Source organism: Narcine bancroftii, chromosome 3 (assembly GCF_036971445.1).
Source record: "Narcine bancroftii isolate sNarBan1 chromosome 3, sNarBan1.hap1, whole genome shotgun sequence".
Taxonomy (NCBI): Eukaryota; Metazoa; Chordata; class Chondrichthyes; order Torpediniformes; family Narcinidae; genus Narcine; species Narcine bancroftii.
Window position 1 is genome coordinate 113,807,274 of NC_091471.1, and position 19,319 is coordinate 113,826,592.

At 43.7% G+C, this 19,319-nt stretch overlaps 1 protein-coding gene across 9 annotated transcripts in view; it reads right to left on the reverse strand.

Annotated features, from left to right (window-relative positions):
- LOC138757498 (TBC1 domain family member 1-like) overlaps positions 1 to 19,319 on the reverse strand; it is a 312,814-nt gene that overhangs the window by 131,489 nt on the left and 162,006 nt on the right. For all 9 annotated transcript variants that reach the window (XM_069924958.1, XM_069924959.1, XM_069924956.1 and 6 more), the window contains exon 2: positions 13,686 to 14,213. In XM_069924958.1, coding sequence (XP_069781059.1) covers positions 13,686 to 14,213 — 528 coding nt within the window. The remainder of the gene's footprint in view (positions 1 to 13,685; positions 14,214 to 19,319) is intronic.

Sequence of the window (19,319 nt, forward strand, 5' to 3'; positions counted from 1 at the left end):
TTGATTACATAACTGTGCATTTGTAATGTAAATAGTGACCAAAAACAATCATTTATGCATTAAAAAAAATCCATATTCCTATCCCAATTCAGTATTGGCATGAAATCTGCTGTTGACTGCTATATAGATAATTAATTTTTAACCTACCCAAGTCCAGGATTATTAACTCAATAGGTTTTTTTAGATACTGGCTATAATTTCCAAATTATTTAATTCAACTTCCCTTAAAAATAACCAGATTTCTATTAACATCAGAATGCCAGGTCGTATCCGCTTGCCCCAAATACATGGTGTATTATACCAGGTTCTCTCAAAGTTCCAGGAGCTGGGTTTATGGGCCAGGCAGCATCTTAAAGGCCAGATCAAAAGGTCAATAAACAGCTAGCTTTAACCTCATCTTTAGTTTAATTTTGAGCAGGCAGACTATTAGCCAATTAGGAAGTGTTAAGAATGGAAATATGACTTTTTGTCTTTCCCAAGTGAAAGGATTCCAAAAAATTAATTCATCATTTCAGAAAAGGGCAGCTTTTCAGTTCCCCCAATAGACTACAGTTCATGCTCTTACTGCTTTCATTAGGCCCTTTCAGGTGGACCCTCTGCCTGAAGGGCAGTGGCAGGAGTGTATCGTAACTTGCAGACTCACCTTTCAGGTGGCAGCCCTAAAAGGCTGCTTCAGCTTTGCCAGGTCCATCTGAAAGGATCTATACATATCCAGAGGCCACAGCACCACCTGTCATAAATATGCAGCACAGCAATGGCCGTCTTCCCTACCCATAATCCTCCACGCAGCTGGAACCGCTCTGTTTCCCACAACAGTTCCAGCTGCGTGGCGGATGATGGGTAGGGAAGACCACCTATGATGTGTCTTGAGTCTCATTCTTAACCTATTGTTAAGAGGGCCCCGGTGCAGGAATGGCCAGCCAGGCTGTGACAGCCTGAACTGGGCACCTCCCCATGTCCTCCGCTGGCTGCCCCTGCCCCTGCGTTCACTGCCGGCCGCCCCTGCCCCAATGTCCTCCAATGGCTGCCCCTGTCCCGAAGGCACAGAGTGGGGCAGGGGCTGTGTCAGGTAGCGGGGAAGGGGGGCTGTCAGGTAGCGGGAAGGGGGGCTGTCAGGTAGCTGGGCGGGGGGCTGTCAGGCAGCTGGGCGGGGGGCTGTCAGGCAGCTGGGCGGGGGGCTGTCAGGCAGCTGGGCGGGGGGCTGTCAGGCAGCTGGGCGGGGGGCTGTCAGGCAGCTGGGCGGGGGGCTGTCAGGCAGCTGGGCGGGGGGCTGTCAGGCAGCTGGGCGGGGGGCTGTCAGGCAGCTGGGCGGGGGGCTGTCAGGCAGCTGGGCGGGGGGCTGTCAGGCAGCTGGGCGGGGGGCTGTCAGGCAGCTGGGCGGGGGGCTGTCAGGCAGCTGGGCGGGGGGCTGTCAGGCAGCTGGGCGGGGGGCTGTCAGGCAGCTGGGCGGGGGGCTGTCAGGCAGCTGGGCGGGGGGCTGTCAGGCAGCGGGGCAGGGGGCTGTCAGGCAGCAGGGAGTTGCATCGCCGGCTGATGGAGTCTTCAGCCCACCCCCAGGCAGCCGCTTACAGTGGCTGCACATTCAGATGCGTTGGCAGAGCCATGGCACTCCACCAATTATTCCTCACAGAGGAGGGTTGGCATCAGCACCTTGGAGGCGCTTCTGCTGCATTCAGGTGAGTATGTCTTTAGCCTAAAGGGGCAAGATTATGCGGCTTTACAAGGGAGTGTGACCATTTATTTCCTCCCTTGATGCATAAAATTACTCTCATTGTTAATGTGTAATAATTCTCTTTCAACACTCTCTTACTCTTCCATGAGCAGAGTTTGAAATGCAAATTTTCCTTTCATTGTTGATGGATTCAACAATTGATCAAAATATTTCTCCTAAACGGAAAGGGGACCAACCGAGGTAATAGGCAACCAATGATGCAAATCCGAAATTAAAAACCGTATGTGAAAATGCTTCAGCCAACTTGTTTTTAATTTCTCCATTCCTCCGCAATTTTTACCCCCTAAAAAGTATCAATGGCTCTCAGTAATTCCCAGTGAATCTGCTTGCAGGACTTGTTCATGTGGTGTACGCTAGATCAAACCAATCTGCTACCTAACTGTTACTTCTTTCTGACTTACCTATCAATGGCATAAAACTGGTATAGAAGATCTCCTTATTTAGTAAAAAAAAACCTCAACTTAATTTCAATAGAGCATAAGAACATAAGAAATAGGAGCAGGAGTCAGCCATTTGGCCCGTCGAGACTTTTCCGCCATTCAATATGATCAAGCCTAATCTAATGAATCATTTCCACCTACCTGCCTTTTCCCCAAATCTCTTAATTCCCTGATGACACAGAAATCTATCCAACCTTATCTTAAATATATTTACTAAGGTCATTTCCACTGCTTCAATGGGTAGCAAATTCCAGATTCACCATCCTTTGAAAAAAAAGCAGTTCCTCTTCATCTCTTTCCTAAAATTACTACTCTGAATCTCAGTAAGTTCTGATTTGAATCACTCCATTGGCTAATTAGATCTAGCCAATAAAAGGAGGGGAAGCACAAGCAGTGTGAGTGGCTCAGGGTTGGACTTGAAAGGCTTTGGTGAGCAGAGGCAGAGGAGAAGGTGCAGGAGTTGAGACAAGATAAGGACAGGTTTTTCAAAAAATTGTTTCCTATTTCACAGATAGTAGGAATGGCAGCCAGGGCAGGGACATGTTCCTCTTGCAGGATGTCAGTTGTTAGGCAAGCCAACAGCATTCCTGACGACTTCAACTGCAAGATGGGCATCCAACTGCTGCTCTTGACAAACAAAGTTAAGGGAACTGGAGCTAGAGTTGGATGAACTCTGGATAATTTGGGAGGCAGAGAGGGTGAAAGACAGGAGTTACAGAGATACTGTAATCCCTAGGAGGCAGGAGGAAGGTAGGTGGGTGCAGTCAGGAGAGGGGAAGGATATAGACAGTCAGTGCAGGCACCCTGCGCCTGATCCCTTTAGTAACACATATACCACTGTTGCATAGTTGTGGGGTGGTGGAGGTAGACAACCTACCAGGCACAAGCCACATCTGTCAGGGCTCTGGCATGGAGTCTGGACTTGTGACTAAGAAGGGTAGGGAGGAGAAGAAGTGAAATGTATTGATAGGGGATTCCAGTTGGGGGGGGGGGGGGGGAGAGACAGATAAAGAGGTTCTGTGGAAGAGATCGAATACACAGATGATATGTCACCTTCCTGGTGTCTGATATCGAGATAACTCAGATCAAGTTTGTAGCGTTCTCAGGAGAGAGGGTGATCAGCCAGATGTCGTGGTCCATGTAGGGACCAATGATATGGGTAGGAAGGGTGATGGGCCCCTGAAAGGAAAGTTCAGAATTAGGCACAGGACCTCCAGACTTGTGATCTGAGAAATGATGCCACATACTAGTGGGAGGTTTCTGGATCAAAGTGCTCTTATCCACAGGGAAGATGGAACCTGTTGCCATGGGATGATGTACACCTGAACTGGAGAGGAACTAATATCCTTGCAAAGAAGTTTGCTAGTGCGCTCCAGTGGGCTTCATATAATCATATAACCATCGACATCACAGAAACATACCAGTTTGGCCTTACTAGACTGTGATGAACATCTTCTCCCACCTAGTCCCACTGACCCACATTCGGCCCATAACCCTCCATACCTCTCTCGTCCATATACCTATCCAATCTTTCCTTGAATATTAACATCAATCTCACCTCTACTACCACTACCCTCTACGTGAAGAAATTCCCCCTCATGTTTCCCCTAAACTTTTCCCCTTTTACTCTCAATCCATGCCCTCTTGTTTGAATCCCCCCCCCACTCTCAATAGAAAAAGCCTGTCCATATTGACTCTTACTGTCCCCTTATAATTTTGAAAACCTCTATCAAATCACCCCTCAACCTTCTACGCTCCAGGGAATAAAGTCCCAGCCTGCTCAACCGTTCCCTGTAACTCAAATGGCAACATTCTCATAAACCTCCTCTGCACTCTATACTAATCCTTCCTGTACCCTTCCTGTAATTCAGCGATCAAAACTGCACACAATATTCCAATTTGGCCTCATCAATGCCTTATACAATTTCAACATAACATCCCAACTTCTGTGTTCTATACTCTGATTTATAAAAGCCAACATACTAAATGCCTTCTTCATCACCCTATCCACATGTGATTCAACTTTCAGAGAATTATGTACCATGACTCCTAAATCCCTTTGTTCCACTGCACTCAACTGTCTACCATTTAACCATTTGTCTATCATTTAGTCCTACCAAAATGTAGCACCTCACATTTATCAGTATTAAACTTCATCTGCCATCTTTCATCCCACTCTTCTCTTCTTTGGCTTGGCTTCGCAGACGAAGATTTATGGAGGGGGTAAATGTCCACGTCAGCTGCAGGCTCGTTTGTCGCTGACAAGTCCGATGCGGGACAGGCAGACACGGTTGCAGGGGAAAATTGGTTGGTTGGGGTTGGGTGTTGGGTTTTTCCTCCTTTGTCTTTTGTCAGTGAGATGGGCTCTGCGGTCTTCTTCAAAGGAGGTTGCCGCCCGCCGAACTATGAGGCGCCAAGATGCACGGTTTGAGGCGATATCAGCCCACTGGCGGTGGTCAATGTGGCAGGCACCAAGAGATTTCTTTAGGCAGTCCTTGTACTTCTTCTTTGGTGCACCTCTATCACGGTGGCCAGTGGAGAGCTCGCCATATAACACGATCTTGGGAAGGCGATGGTCCTCCATTCTGGAGACGTGACCCAACCAGCACAGCTGGATCTTCAGCAGCGTGGACTCGATGCTGTCGACCTCTGCCATCTCGAGTACTTCGACGTTAGGGATGAAGGCGCTCCAATGAATGTTGAGGATGGAACGGACCATCATTCAGCTCCAAGAAAAGTGCAGAGAACAAAACAAAGGACTCTACATCACCTTTGTTGACCTCACCAAAGCCTTCGACACCGTGAGCAGGAAAGGGCTTTGGAAAATACTAGAGTGCATCGGATGCCCCCCCAAAGTTCCTCAACATGGTTATCCAACTGCACGAAAACCAACAAGATCGGGTCAGATACAGCAATGAGCTCTCTGAACCCTTCTCCATTAACAATGGCGTGAAGCAAGGCTGTGTTCTCGCACCAACCCTCTTTTCAATCTTCTTCAGCATGATGCTGAACCAAGTCCCACTCTTCTAACTGTCCTATATCACCCTGTAAGCTTTGATAATCTTCTTCACTGTCCACAACACTGTCAAACTTTGTATCATCTGCAAATTTACTAATCCAATTTGCCACCCTATCATCTAGATCATTAATATATTTGACAAACAGTAGCGGACCCAGTACCGATCCCTGAGGCACTCCACTCATCACAGCCTCCAATTTGACAAACAATTTTTCACCACTACTCTCTGACATCTCCCATCCAACCATTGCTGAATCCATTTGACTACTTCATAATTAATCCCTAATGTTTCCACCTTCCTTACTAACCTCTTATAAGGAACCTTGTCAAAAGCCTTACTAAAGTCCAAATAGACAACTTCCCCATATCAACCTTTTTAGTAACCTCCTTGAAAAACTATGAGATTTGTTAGCTGTGATCTACCACGTACAAAACCATTGCTGACTACTCCGAATCAATCCATAGTCTTTCCAAATAGTTGCATCTCTAGGAACACTTTCCATTAATTTACTCACCAGTGAGATGTCAGACTTACCAGGTTTACTTTTGGATCCTTTGAACAGTGGAACAACATGAGCCACCTTCCAGTCCTCCGGCACTTCCCCCATGGCCAGTGATATTTTAAATATTTCTGTCAATGCCTCTACTATTTGTTCTCTAACCTCCCTCAGGGTACCAGGGTATATTTTGTTAGGACCTGGAGATATATCCACCTTGATCTCTTTCAATATAGCCAACACTACCTCCTAATTAATTCTTATATTATCCATGAGCTCCTTACCATATTTCTTCACTTCATTTGGCTCAATATTCTTTCCTTTGGTGAATATGAAAGAAAAAAATCATTTAAAATTTCACCCATCTCCCACGGACCTACCCTCCCCCCCCCCCCCCCCCCATCTTCAAGGGGTCCAATTTTATCCCTCACTCATTTTTTTTTTACTTTTCATGAACCTATAGAAACCCTTTGTATTTTTACGTTGCCTGCCAAAGCCAATATCTCCTTTTAGCCTTTCTAATTTCTTTATTAAGATTTTTTTTACACTCCTTGCATTCCTGAAGCAGTTCATCCATTCCCTGCTGTTTATACCTGTTGTACACATCCCTCTTCATCCGAACCAAATTCCCAATATCTTTTGAAAACCAAGGTTCCCTACAGTTTCTAACCTTCATGGGGGTCATACCAACTCTGCGCTCTCAGAACTTCTCCTTTGAACATCCTCCATTTATCTGCTACATTCTTCCCTGAAAAGAGCTTATCCCAATCCACACCCTCCAAATTTTTTTTTCCTCCCCTCGTAATTTGCTTTCTTCCTATTAAGAATCTCAACCTTTGGCCCATCTCTATTCTTTTCCTTTACTAGCTTAAAACTAATATTATTGTGATCAATAGTCCCAAAGTGTTCCCCAACACTGTCACCTGACCTTTCTCGTTCTCTTCTCGGAGATCCAATTCTGCCCCTTCTCTAGTCGGTTCTTCTATGTATCGATTAAGAAATCTTTCCTGAACACACTTATCAATCTCTACCCCATCCAGCCCTCTTACTGTATGGGTGTCCTGGTTAATGTTCGGAAAGTTGAAATCTCCCAAAACTACCACCTTATGTTTATTACACATATATGCAATCTCCTTACATATTTTCTCTTCCAATTCCCTCAGCCCATTTGGTGGTCTATAATACACTCTCATTAATGTTTTCATGCCTCTGCCATTCCTCAATTCTACCCAAATAGTATTGCTGGGCGATCCCACCAAACCATCCTGTCACAGCACTGCTGCAATGTTCTCTCTAATAAGCAATGCAACTCCTCCACTTTTTATCCCCTCCTGTTCTATCATCCCTAAAACAATGGAATCCTGGAAGGTATGACGAAAAGTAACCAAAAGGCAAGTCAAAAAGGTACGTACGCTCAAACATTGAAGGCTTTCTGACCGTATCGGAGGTTTGGATCTAGAGCTCGGGTTGCCAAGAGCTCGAACAAGGGACTGTGCGGCTACAGGAATAAATCCACGGACTCTCAGTGACTCTGAAGAGACTCTTACTTCTATTTTCCTCTTACTGTAAGAGGTGCCAGGCAATACTAATGACGAACCTTCATCTGCCTTACAGCAGCACAGTTTACGTACCAATTAGCACAACGCTGTTGCCGTGTCTGTGTGGGTTTATTCCGGGTGCTCCAGTCTCCTCCTATTGTAGCGGCTGCTCACGGCAGCACTACTGAAATGAAGCACGTCCACACAGCACAAGGGTGAACCAGTAACTGAACTTTATTTTAATCTCTCATGCTGCTTTAGGGGGACGACCAACTTCCACTCTGAGACGCACTGGTCTAAGGGAATGACGTCAGCACGTTGCGGAGTCACTGCCTGCCCAGCGACACACAACCAGGAAATGGCAACATCTCTCTGGCAACGCGTGTCGCCAAATGCGGGTTTCTCCTGAGAAGGGAAGGAGGGCCTGTGATGATGTAATGGGGGGGGGGGGGTGTATTATACTGACTGCTTGCTATTGACTGTAGAGATGCTCCACCCTACTGGTATAACAGATGGAGCTGCTTTCCCACTGGTCAGTTTAGTGGTGGTTAGAGTCTGTTCATAAAGCCCTTGTCTGGTCCATGTCTATGGCATATCAGGGCCCACACCATCTTGTCTCAAATGATTGGGGTGGCAATTCTGCCCATCTAACCATGCTACACCCCCCCCCCCCACCCAGAATTGCTGCCACCCGATGAGCAAGTCACAGTACTGTCTTTAGGCTTAAACTGGATTTGGAGGGGGATGGGAACCATAGTACCTAAGTAGACAGGGGAGTGGAGGGGGGAAAAGATGCCAATTTTCTCAGATACATCTATTTCAATGCAAGGAGTATTGTCGGAAAGGCAGATAAGCTGAGAAATGCATTGGCATGTGGAATTATGACATTATGGCCATCAGTTTGGTTGCAGGAGGGGCAGAACTGTCAGCTCAATATTATGGACTACTGTTATTTCAGACACAATAGAGTGGGGGGATTAAAGGGGAAGGAGTGGCATCGCTCATCAAGTTTCACTAATTGCCACAATGTCATAATTCTATGTGCCAATCCACACTCTAAATTCATCTCCCTTTCCGACAATACTCTTTGCAATGAAACAGATGCACTTTAGAAAATTTCCACTAATGGTGCATGCAATTTTCACACCATCTTTCCACTCCTCTAGTTTAAACCCAACGAAGCAGTCCTCACAAATCTTCTCACAAGGATATTAATCACCCTCCAGTTCAGATGCAAACCATCCCATCTGAACAAGTCCCACCTTCCCTGGAAAAGAGCCCACAATGATCAAGAAACATGAAGTCATCCCTCCTGAGTCGTGTCTTTAGCCGTGTTAAGCTGCATTATACTCCTAGATCCACAGAACAGTACAGTACAGAAAACTGGCTATTCGATCCTTCTAGTCTGTGCCAAAACATCATTCTGCTAGTCCCACTGGCCTACACCCATTTCATAACCCTCCAGACTTCTCCCATCCATATATCTATCCAATTTATTCTTAAAACCTAAGAATGAGTCTGCATTTTCCATATCATATGGCAGCTCATTCCACACTCCCACCACTCTCAGAGTGAAGAAGTTCCCCCTAATGTTCCCCCTCTTTCACCTTAAACTTATGTCCTCTTGTATTTATCTCTCCTAATGCAAGTGGAAAGAGCCTATTTGCATTTACTCTGTCTATACTTTTCATAATTTTGCAAACCGCTATCAAATCTCCCCTCATTCTTCTACACTCCAAGGAATAAAGTCCTAGCCTATTTAACCTTTTCCTGTAACTCAACTTCTGAAGATCCGACAACTAAGGGAATGACTCTTTCAATCTGACTCGATAACATTCCTATAGTTTGGCGATCAAAACGGCAAATTTGGCCTCACCAATATCTTATACAATCTCACCATAACTTCCCAATTCCTGCACTCAATACTTTGATTTATGAAGCCCAAGATGCCAAAGCTTTCTTCACAATCCTGTCTACCTGTGACACCACTTTCAGGAAATTGTGTATCATATTGCCAGATCCCTTTGTTCCTGTACACTCCTCAGTGCCTTACCATTTACTGTGCATGTCCTATCTTGGTTTGTCCTTCCAAAATGCAACACCTCACTCCTGTCTGCATTAACCCATTCTACCAGTTGGCCAGATCCCTCTGCAAACTTTGAAAGCCTTCTTTGCTGTCCACAATGCCTCCAATCTTAGAGTCTTCAGCAAACTTATTGATCCAATTTACTGCGTTATTATCCAAATATTTAATATAGACAACAACAATGGTCCCAGAACCGATCACTGAGGCACACCACTAATCACAGGCCTCCAGTCTGAGAAGCAATCATCCACTACCATTCTCTGGCTTCTCCCATTCAGCCAATTTCAAATCCAGTTTACAACCTCTCCATGGATACCTAAACACTCTGAACTAACCTCCCATGTGGGACATTATCCTGGTTTACTTTTGGAGCCTTTTTTAAACAATGGAACAGCATGAACTACTCTCCAATCCTCTGGCACCTCACCTGTGGCTAGACGTTTTAAATATATCTGCCAGGGTCCCTGCAATTTATACACTAGTCTCCCTCAAGGTCCGAGGGAATAATATGTCAGGCCTGGGAGATTTATCTATCTTTATTCACTGCAAGGCAGCAAGCACCACCTCCTCTTTAATCTCTATATGTTCCATGCCACTACTGCTTGTTTCCCTCCCCCTCTGTCACGTCTGAAACAACAGTACTCCCGGAACACTGAGCTACCCTCCTGCAACAAAATCTCACTAATAGCAATAACGTCGTAATCCCACGCACCAATCCATGCTCTAAGTTCGCCCGTCTTTCTAACATTACTCCTTGCATTGAAATTAATACACCTGAGAACATTTCTATTACGTACAAATCTTTGATTTCTGTTTATACATGTAGTCCTTGAGTAACCTTTATCCTCCTTCACCTCACTATCTATTCGAACACTCTGGTTCCCATCCCCCTGCTAATCTGATTTAATTTGAGCATCACTAGAAAACCTACCTGCAAGGATGTTAGTCCCCCTCCAGTTCAGGTTCAAACCATCCCATCAGAACAGGTCCCACCTTCCCTGGAACAGAGCCCAATGATCCAGAAACATGAAGCCCTCCCTCCTGCACTTTCTCATTAGCCAGGTATTTAGGTTTTGTTTAGAAAAGTGAGTGGGTGACCTTATCGAAATGTCCAAGATCCTAATGACGTGCAGTTACAGAGCAGCTTACACTGGCAGGAGATTCTCAACAAAAGTACACAGCTACAACATAAAGGGGATTGTCATTTAAAACATTGGTATATAGAAATGTATTCTCGCAGAAGATGTTGAATCTCTGAAATTGTTCTTTCCAAGAAGATGTGGAATGTAGACCACTGTTGGGATTTACAGATAAATACATCTTTGAATTTAGAAATTGCTGAACTGGCACAGGACTGGAGGCCTGGGGAAGATCAGCTGTGATCATATTGAATGGAAAGCAGGTTTGAGGGGCCAAAAGGCTGATTCCTTTTTCCTGGTGTATTCTCTTTTTGAGATAGGATGGAGACCAATAATCTCCTAACTATACAAACAGAGGTGGTGTTGGCTGAGAAGAGGAGGCAAATGTTTTTCAGGTGCAGGAGATGAATGAGGAGAGAGGAGTGAGTCAGGCAGCCCTCTCTCTCTCTGTTGCTTCCCACTCTCTATCTAAAGCAGGTTTGTTTCTTGACTACTTCCAATGCTGATGAAAAGGTTATTAACCTGAAAAACTAATTGCTTCTCTCTCTGCAAATATTGTCTGACCTGCTGAGTAGTTCCAGTGGGTTCTGGTACATTCTCAACATCAGCTGTTTCTTACTGTATCCTTGTTTTCAAATCCTTCCATGGCACTTCCACCTGCCCCTCTGTCCTTCAGTATTTATCTTAATTGAGGGGGAGATGGAATCGGATTTGGGCATTTTAATCGATACACATTGCTAGTCAGATCTATGTGTAGATAGTATGACTACCTTAATTAATTCTAGGTATAGACTGATTCAATATGATTTTCTGCCCCAATTATATCTCGCACCTCAAAAGATACATAACAATAAACCAGAATTTTCTGATAGGTGTTTTAGCTGTGAATGTTGGTATCTTTTTACATTTTACATTTCACCTGGTTATACACGAAATTAAGACCCTATTGGATAGAATTGGGTGTAGTGTTGTGGGGGTGAACTTCCATCAGGTCCTGGAGTTGTTTCTTCTGGGGAATCTGGCAGTTATAAAAGTTAACTTCTCCAGAAGTAAATCTAAATTTATTAAAATTGCATCGTCAATAGCCAGGAAAAGTAAAGCGGTAACATGGAAATCACATTGATCATTGGAATATGGAAGTGCAAAGTTGTATTCCCCTTAAGAAGATTATTTATATTCTTAGGAATAGATACAATATGTTTGTGCATCCACCACCCCCTATCCCGAATTCTGTCTCCAGTTAACTATTTGCTTGCAACATCACACCCAACCACATCCAGTTCAGACTCAATTGGATGAGTAAGAAACAAAGAAGTGTAAAACAAAAAAAAGTAGGTACTATGGGCAGTCGAAAGGTCGAGAAGGGAAAGAGACAACAAAAGCTACAACATAAGTAGCTGTGGAGGCTGTGTTTCTAGAAAATGGTCGCATTGCAATTTTCTATAATGCAAACCTGTATCATCGATGCATGAGTCAAGAAACAAGTTGAAAGAAATTTTTATTTATTTCCTTCCCCCCCCACATATATATTTCATAAGAATGATCTTCCATATGCAGGTATTTTGGAAGGGATTTGTGAATTCTGGAAGAGCGAATTTCTGTTCCCCAATCATAATTGTGGGGGGGGGGGGCGGGGGAGAAAATCACCTGTATTCAAGATAGTGATATACTTTTGCATCGAGTCACAAGAGGGATTAATCAGAAAAACTGAGGACAAGATAGGATTAACTGTAACCTCTCTGAATAACAGAGTGGGTACAAGTGCTTATTCCTGTTCTTGTATCATTTCTATTCTTATATTCAAAGTACGGTGCATTTTCCAACTGGAATGTGAAGTGTCATTTAATATCAACTCGTTTCATATTTACCTCAAGGACCTATATGTTTAATACATCTGCCCAGGATAAATTCAGGATACAACTGCTGCAATTCATTATCAAGATATCTACCAGAAATGGGTGTTCTGGCAATCTCTGGGTCACAAGTCCAGCAAGGCAACTTCTCCATCCTCTGGGAGATTGCACACTTACGTCTTTCCAACCAAAGCAGTATCTGCAAACTGAGGGCAGGTTTTCTGGCCTCTGCTGGTGGCTCTCACAGCAACCAAGAAAGTGTGGTGTGAGGTGGGGAAGATAAGGAAAAGATTTTCTGTGCTCAACACCTACATCAACAGAAGGAAGTTTGCAGCCTCAACGCTGACTGTAACAATCACCGTTTTAAAATATATATATATATATATTTTACTCACTACTACAGGGTATGTCACACTTCTGCAGGGATCATGGCCCTAAAAAGATTTGTCAGTGATGCTGCTGATCTGTGAATACTTGAGGTCTGGCCTCATCCGATATCCAAACATACTTTTGTTAAAGAGGCTCTTCAAGAATGGCTTTGAAGTGTTAAAGATAAAGAGGTTTGGAGAACAAATTCTGGACCACAGGGCTTGGCAGTTGATGGCTTGGGTACGTGGGGAATGATTAAGAGAAACAATTGAGGATAGAGGGGCAGGAGAAAGTGCCATGGAAGGATTTGAAAACAAAGATAATGATTTTAAAATAAAGCTTTGCCAAATCAGGAGCCACCAATTACCAGTGAGCACAGGTTAATGGCAAGGATTTCTCATTTAGAGTTAGAATATAGGCAGCAGAATTTTGAATGAACTTGGTTTTATGTATGGTGGCAAATGGGAGAGCAGCCAATGAGAGCAATCGAATGTCAGGCGATGAGGCAAATTCCAGGAGGAGAGAAGAGCAGAGCTAACTTAAAGTAACTGCATGAGGAATCCCCTGGTTCCTTCCAGCAGGTGGTGGAAGTCTGTGTAATAAATCTGAAGCCGATCACATTTGCTTTGTTTTGAAATACCACCTTCTAATCAGAGTTTTAGTCAATTTCTTGATTTATGTAATTTAACTGAAAAAACATTTTGAGGCTAATTTGTCCCAGTTCAAAACTTAGAATCCGACTTAACAAATCCCTGGATTTAAACAAGTATATTTGGTCTGAAGTATTCATCCAGCTTATTACACTGACAATGACTATTTTCTACCTGAAGAAGAACAAGAACAAAAGAAATAGGAATGGGAGCAGGTCAATCAGCCCATTGAGCCCATTTAATAAGAACTTAGATGATACGGCTGTGAATTTTGATTGCGTGCCCTTGTGGTAACTATAATTTTAAGAATTCATTGAGGCAAATTAAGTATGGTGGAACTGAACTGATCAACCAGACATTACCGTAAACAGCATTGTCCTATTTGCTTTCATGTTTGTTGGCTGCACAAAATTGGGGACACTGGCTGCTCGTTTCATGGCTTCACTTGAACCAACGCTCTCTGCTCCATCACAGTTTGAAATATTGCTCATGTCCAGTGATTTACATTTCTCCCAAGTATTCGGGGATAGTGTATCAAGAGGTTCATGTTGGACAGTTAGCCAAGGAGCAGATTTGTTTCTCTTCTGCGACAATGGTATTGACAGCTTGGTACGCAATGACAACAAACTCTCTGCTGGCAGTCGCTTTGGCTCCATCTCCATGGCTGATCCTTTCCTTTCCTGCTCATCGTGTTCTCGGGCATGGTTGAATTTATCGATACAGTCATCAATCAGTGCTGGAGGAGCTTTCTTGTGCGCCACCATCACCTTCCCAAGAAACAGGACTTCATATTTCTGAGCAAACAAATCATCATCTTGAATCTGGCTTTTGGCATCTTCCTGATTGACCGTCTTCCCAGCTTGACGAATAGTATTGATGATCTCAGGGACCTGAGAAAATAAGAGTATATCCATTTATAAACAACCCAAGACACTACCAAGAAACATAGCAAGATCTAGATCAACCATTGACATTCAATCTGGAACTGTGCAGACACTAAGATTAAACATTCTTCCCAATCCATCACTGCTCCTAAAGATTTCAGTTTTGCTGAGCCGAATTATCATCTCTTTGTGGTGGAGTTGCTTTGAAAATTCAACCTTTATCAGAATAAATGCTAATATTTCAGGCTTTTTCTTGAGCCTTGTTCCAAAAAAAAATGTGCCCATTTATCAAACCCTCCACTTTTCTACATAGAACAGCATGACACAGGAACATGTTCTTTGGCCCACAACGTCTGTGGTGATCACTATGTCGATTTAAACCAGTGGTTTTCAACCTTTTTCTTTCCACTCACTTTAAGTAATCCCTATGCCATAATTACTCTGTAATTAGTAAGAGATTGCTTAAGGTGGTATGTGAATGGAAAGAAAAAGTTTGAAAAGCACTGTTTTATTTGTACCGAATTGACTCGTTTACTAACTCCCAGGGAAATGGGCCAATGAAAATGTTTCTCAAGCAAAATATTTCAGTAACAATTGGATCTAGAGCAGTGGTTCTCAACCTCTTCCCCCCCACCCCTCCCCTACCAACTCGCATACCACTTTAAGTTATCCCTTACTAATCACACAGCACCTATAGCATAGGGATGACTTAAAGTGACATGTGAGTAGAAAGAAAAGTTTGAAAACCACTGATCTAAACTAATCCTACCCATCTATACATGAGATCCTTCCCACCATCCTCTGTCCATTCAGAATGTGATTTCACTTACAATGAAGTTTTATTTTAATCCCTTCACTTTATTTTCTCAAAGCAGCCAGTTTTACAAGGATATAGTTTCCATCAATACTATTTTTTTCCAATTGAATATCTCAAAACAAATGTACTTTTATTCACCTTTCTTTCCATCAAATGTTATTTTTATTAGCGCTATTCATTATTAATCCTTTTTATTTCTACCAGAATTTTTTTCCAATGTTTCTATTAACATCTTCACCAACTATTTATCATTTCCATTTGATTTTTACCTGTGCATCACAAGGCAATCATGCCATGGATTAGGATTGTTGGATTATAACAGTATTCATGGCAATTGAACAGAGAATGTTCTTCTTTACAAAATTATACAATATCCACAATCAGTTGATGTGTCTTTCCCGAACCTAATTAGACTTCACCTGATCACCCACCTCACCAGCCCCACCAATAACTTTGAAGACTTGTCAATAAAAATTCGAACCACCTCTTGGTTGCTTGTCCAGTGGCATTATATTATTATCATATTATTATAACAGCATTTTGCACACTAGATTCTATAATTTTTGCCAGTAGATTTTGCAAACATTTAGTTTCACATCATTCAACTCTATGATTCATGCATTACAGAGCACATTATTGCATTTGACGTACCCAGATAAAAATACAAATGACATCAAGATCAGATACATTAGTGATGGGAGATGTGAAGGGGTATTGAAATTGATTACCTAGGTGCTTGATACCTTTAAGAGCAATTTCAATAAGGACTCAAGAACAGAACAGTCCAATCAGCCAAGTCCACATTTTGAAGTGCAACAGAGATGCTGGTTGTTTGAGTCATATGTCTGAATAAATGCCCCAAGAGACCTTGCACATTGTCATCAATGGTCTAAAAATATATCTCAAATAAATAAGAGTTCAGAACATCTAGCAGCTGCATCACATTGCAAAATGGAAAGAGTTAAAGAGTCAGAGCAGAGAGAATGAGGCCCTTCACCCCACCATGTTCACACTGATCATCTCGCACCTGTACTGTTCACTAAAATTCTGGAGAAACTCAGTGTGATCTGCAGAGTTTATCCAGCACTTCTGTGTATTCCACTCGATCCCAGCTTCTGCAAGATTTTCTTATTTAACTACATAATGCAACTATACTAAACCCATTTCCCAGTACTTGCTCTATAACCTACCATACCAAGTGCTCATTCAGATGCTTCTTAAATGTTGTGAGAGTTCCCACTTCCATCACCATTTCTGGCCGAGCATTCTTCCACTAGAGAACAATACTTTCTTAAATAGTTCTTCATTCGTCTAGTCAGCCAGGGCCAAACTAGCCAGGGCCATATCCAGGCCAGGCCCCCATATCAGTACTACATATGTGTCCCAATATTCCCCCCCCCCCCTAATATTGACTAGTGGCATTGAGCCCAGGATGCAAGGGACCCATTGGAAAGTTAGTTTTATTGTTTTGAATGATATTTCTTTGGATACAGAGATCCAGTGTCTGGCCTCCCCATGTATGAATACCATTGAATCTTAAGAAATTTACCAATTCGTTGATCAATGCTTTGAAATCTTGCATGTATCCAGACAAACATTTCACCAGAACAGCCCGTACCAGCTTAGTGGCACCAGACAGCACAGCGACCAACAGAGGCCTGGCCTGGTAAAATCAAGGATGTAGCCGACTGCTACAAAGAAATACACTCTCAGTGTGGGAGGTTAAGATCTGAGAGTTATTGAGGCTGGAGAGGTTCCATTTATACAGTTGGAGTTCCCGCTGTTTGTTTGATTGGCTGACATCAGGTGCATGAATAACAATAGTGGGTGAGAACATTCTTGCATGTGAATACCCTCCTTCCCCAGCCTGTTATTGATCTGTTAGCAGGGCAACTTGGCCAGCGCCATTTTAAGGCTGCTGGTCTTGTACTGCTCCAGCTTTCAACTGTGCCAGTTCGTTGTGTTAAGGGACGTGCTACAGTATGTTCTTCTTCTTTGGCTTGGCTTCGCGGACGAAGATTTATGGAGGGGGTAAAAAGTCCACGTCAGCTGCAGGCTGCAGTATGTTATGCTGCTGTTTACTACCGCACACAACGCGATGTGCTGGCATGATCTCCACGGTGGCGGGCCGCCACAAGGACATAATTCCACAATTCGATACAGTAAATATATTGTACCACCACAAGACAGTTCAGTACATTAAGGCTACACTACATTGAGCAGGAAAGGGCTTTGGCAAATACTAGAGCGCATCGGATGTCCCCCAAAGTTCTTCAACATGATTATCCAACTGCACGAAAACCAACAAGGTCGGGTCAGATACAGCAATGAGCTCTCTGAACCCTTCTCCATTAACAATGGCGTGAAGCAAGGCTGTGTTCTCGCACCAACCCTCTTTTCAATCTTCTTCAGCATGATGCTGAACCAAGCCATGAAAGACCCCAACAATGAAGACGCTGTTTACATCCGGTACCGCACGGATGGCAGTCTCTTCAATCTGAGGCGCCTGCAAGCTCACACCAAGACACAAGAGAAACTTGTCCGTGAACTACTCTTTGCAGATGATGCCGCTTTAGTTGCCCATTCAGAGCCAGCTCTTCAGCGCTTGACGTCCTGCTTTGCGGAAACTGCCAAAATGTTTGGCCTGGAAGTCAGCCTGAAGAAAACTGAGGTCCTCCATCAGCCAGCTCCCCACCATGACTACCAGCCCCCCCACATCTCCATCGGGCACACAAAACTCAAAACGGTCAACCAGTTTACCTATCTCGGCTGCACCATTTCATCAGATGCAAGGATCGACAATGAGATAGACAACAGACTCGCCAAGGCAAATAGCGCCTTTGGAAGACTACACAAAAGAGTCTGGAAAAACAACCAACTGAAAAACCTCACAAAGATAAGCGTATACAGAGCCGTTGTCATACCCACACTCCTGTTCGGCTCCGAATCATGGGTCCTCTACCGGCACCACCTACGGCTCCTAGAACGCTTCCACCAGCGTTGTCTCCGCTCCATCCTCAACATCCATTGGAGCGCTCACACCCCTAACGTCGAGGTACTCGAGATGGCAGAGGTCGACAGCATCGAGTCCACGCTGCTGAAGATCCAGCTGCGCTGGATGGGTCACGTCTCCAGAATGGAGGACCATCGCCTTCCCAAGATCGTATTATATGGCGAGCTCTCCACTGGCCACCGTGACAGAGGTGCACCAAAGAAAAGGTACAAGGACTGCCTAAAGAAATCTCTTGGTGCCTGCCACATTGACCACCGCCAGTGGGCTGATAACGCCTCAAACCGTGCATCTTGGCGCCTCACAGTTTGGCGGGCAGCAGCCTCCTTTGAAGAAGACCGCAGAGCCCACCTCACTGAAAAAAGGCAAAGGAGGAAAAACCCAACACCCAACCCCAACCAACCAATTTTCCCTTGCAACCGCTGCAATCGTGTCTGCCTGTCCCGCATCGGACTGGTCAGCCACAAACGAGCCTGCAGCTGACGTGGACTTTTTTACCCCCTCCATAAATCTTCGTCCGCGAAGCCAAGCCAAAGAAAAAAAAAAAGACATTGATTAGGTTACCCTGCTTGCTTCCAAAGAACTACTGTTAACCTTGAAAATCTGAACAGGAAATGGATAACAAAAAAAATCTGGAATAATGTCAGTATTGGTTGCAGTGACACTAAAACTACTAGACTTCCGTAAACATTCACTTGATCTACCAATTCCTACAGTTGTTCTGGGGTTCAAGCCTTGATTAACTCTAAAACTAGTTTTTCAGTTCAGACACAACTAATGGTGAGCAGCAAATGCCAGTATGGTGAGTGAAGTCTGCATCTTGTGAATAAATAATTAAAAATAAAACCTAAGGCTTAATCTGCTTCCCTTCCTCAAAATACAACATTTTGTCGATAGAACCCTTCTAGATAATGCTCTTGCCTAATTATGTGAAGGCACACCAGTTTCACTTTGTCTGTGGTCTGTGAAAATAAACCATTGCACAATCACAGGAAGGAAATCAAAAAGATTGAACATCAGACCAACTAGACCAAGCACAACTTGCATTGAATAAGGAATGGCTCATGTTGATCTTTTATCAGCTCTCAAAGTTTCTACAGTTCTGGTTTGAAATTTCAAACCAAGAAATCAACCTAAACTATTGACTTGCAGAATGGTTTACAGTTACACAATACAAGTAAAACTGATCTATTTATAGCCTTTGCTGGTTTAGTTTTTATGGGGAACAAAGCCTCCATAATTTTTTTTAGAACACTTCTTTCTGAGGGTAACAGGATGAGTGGAA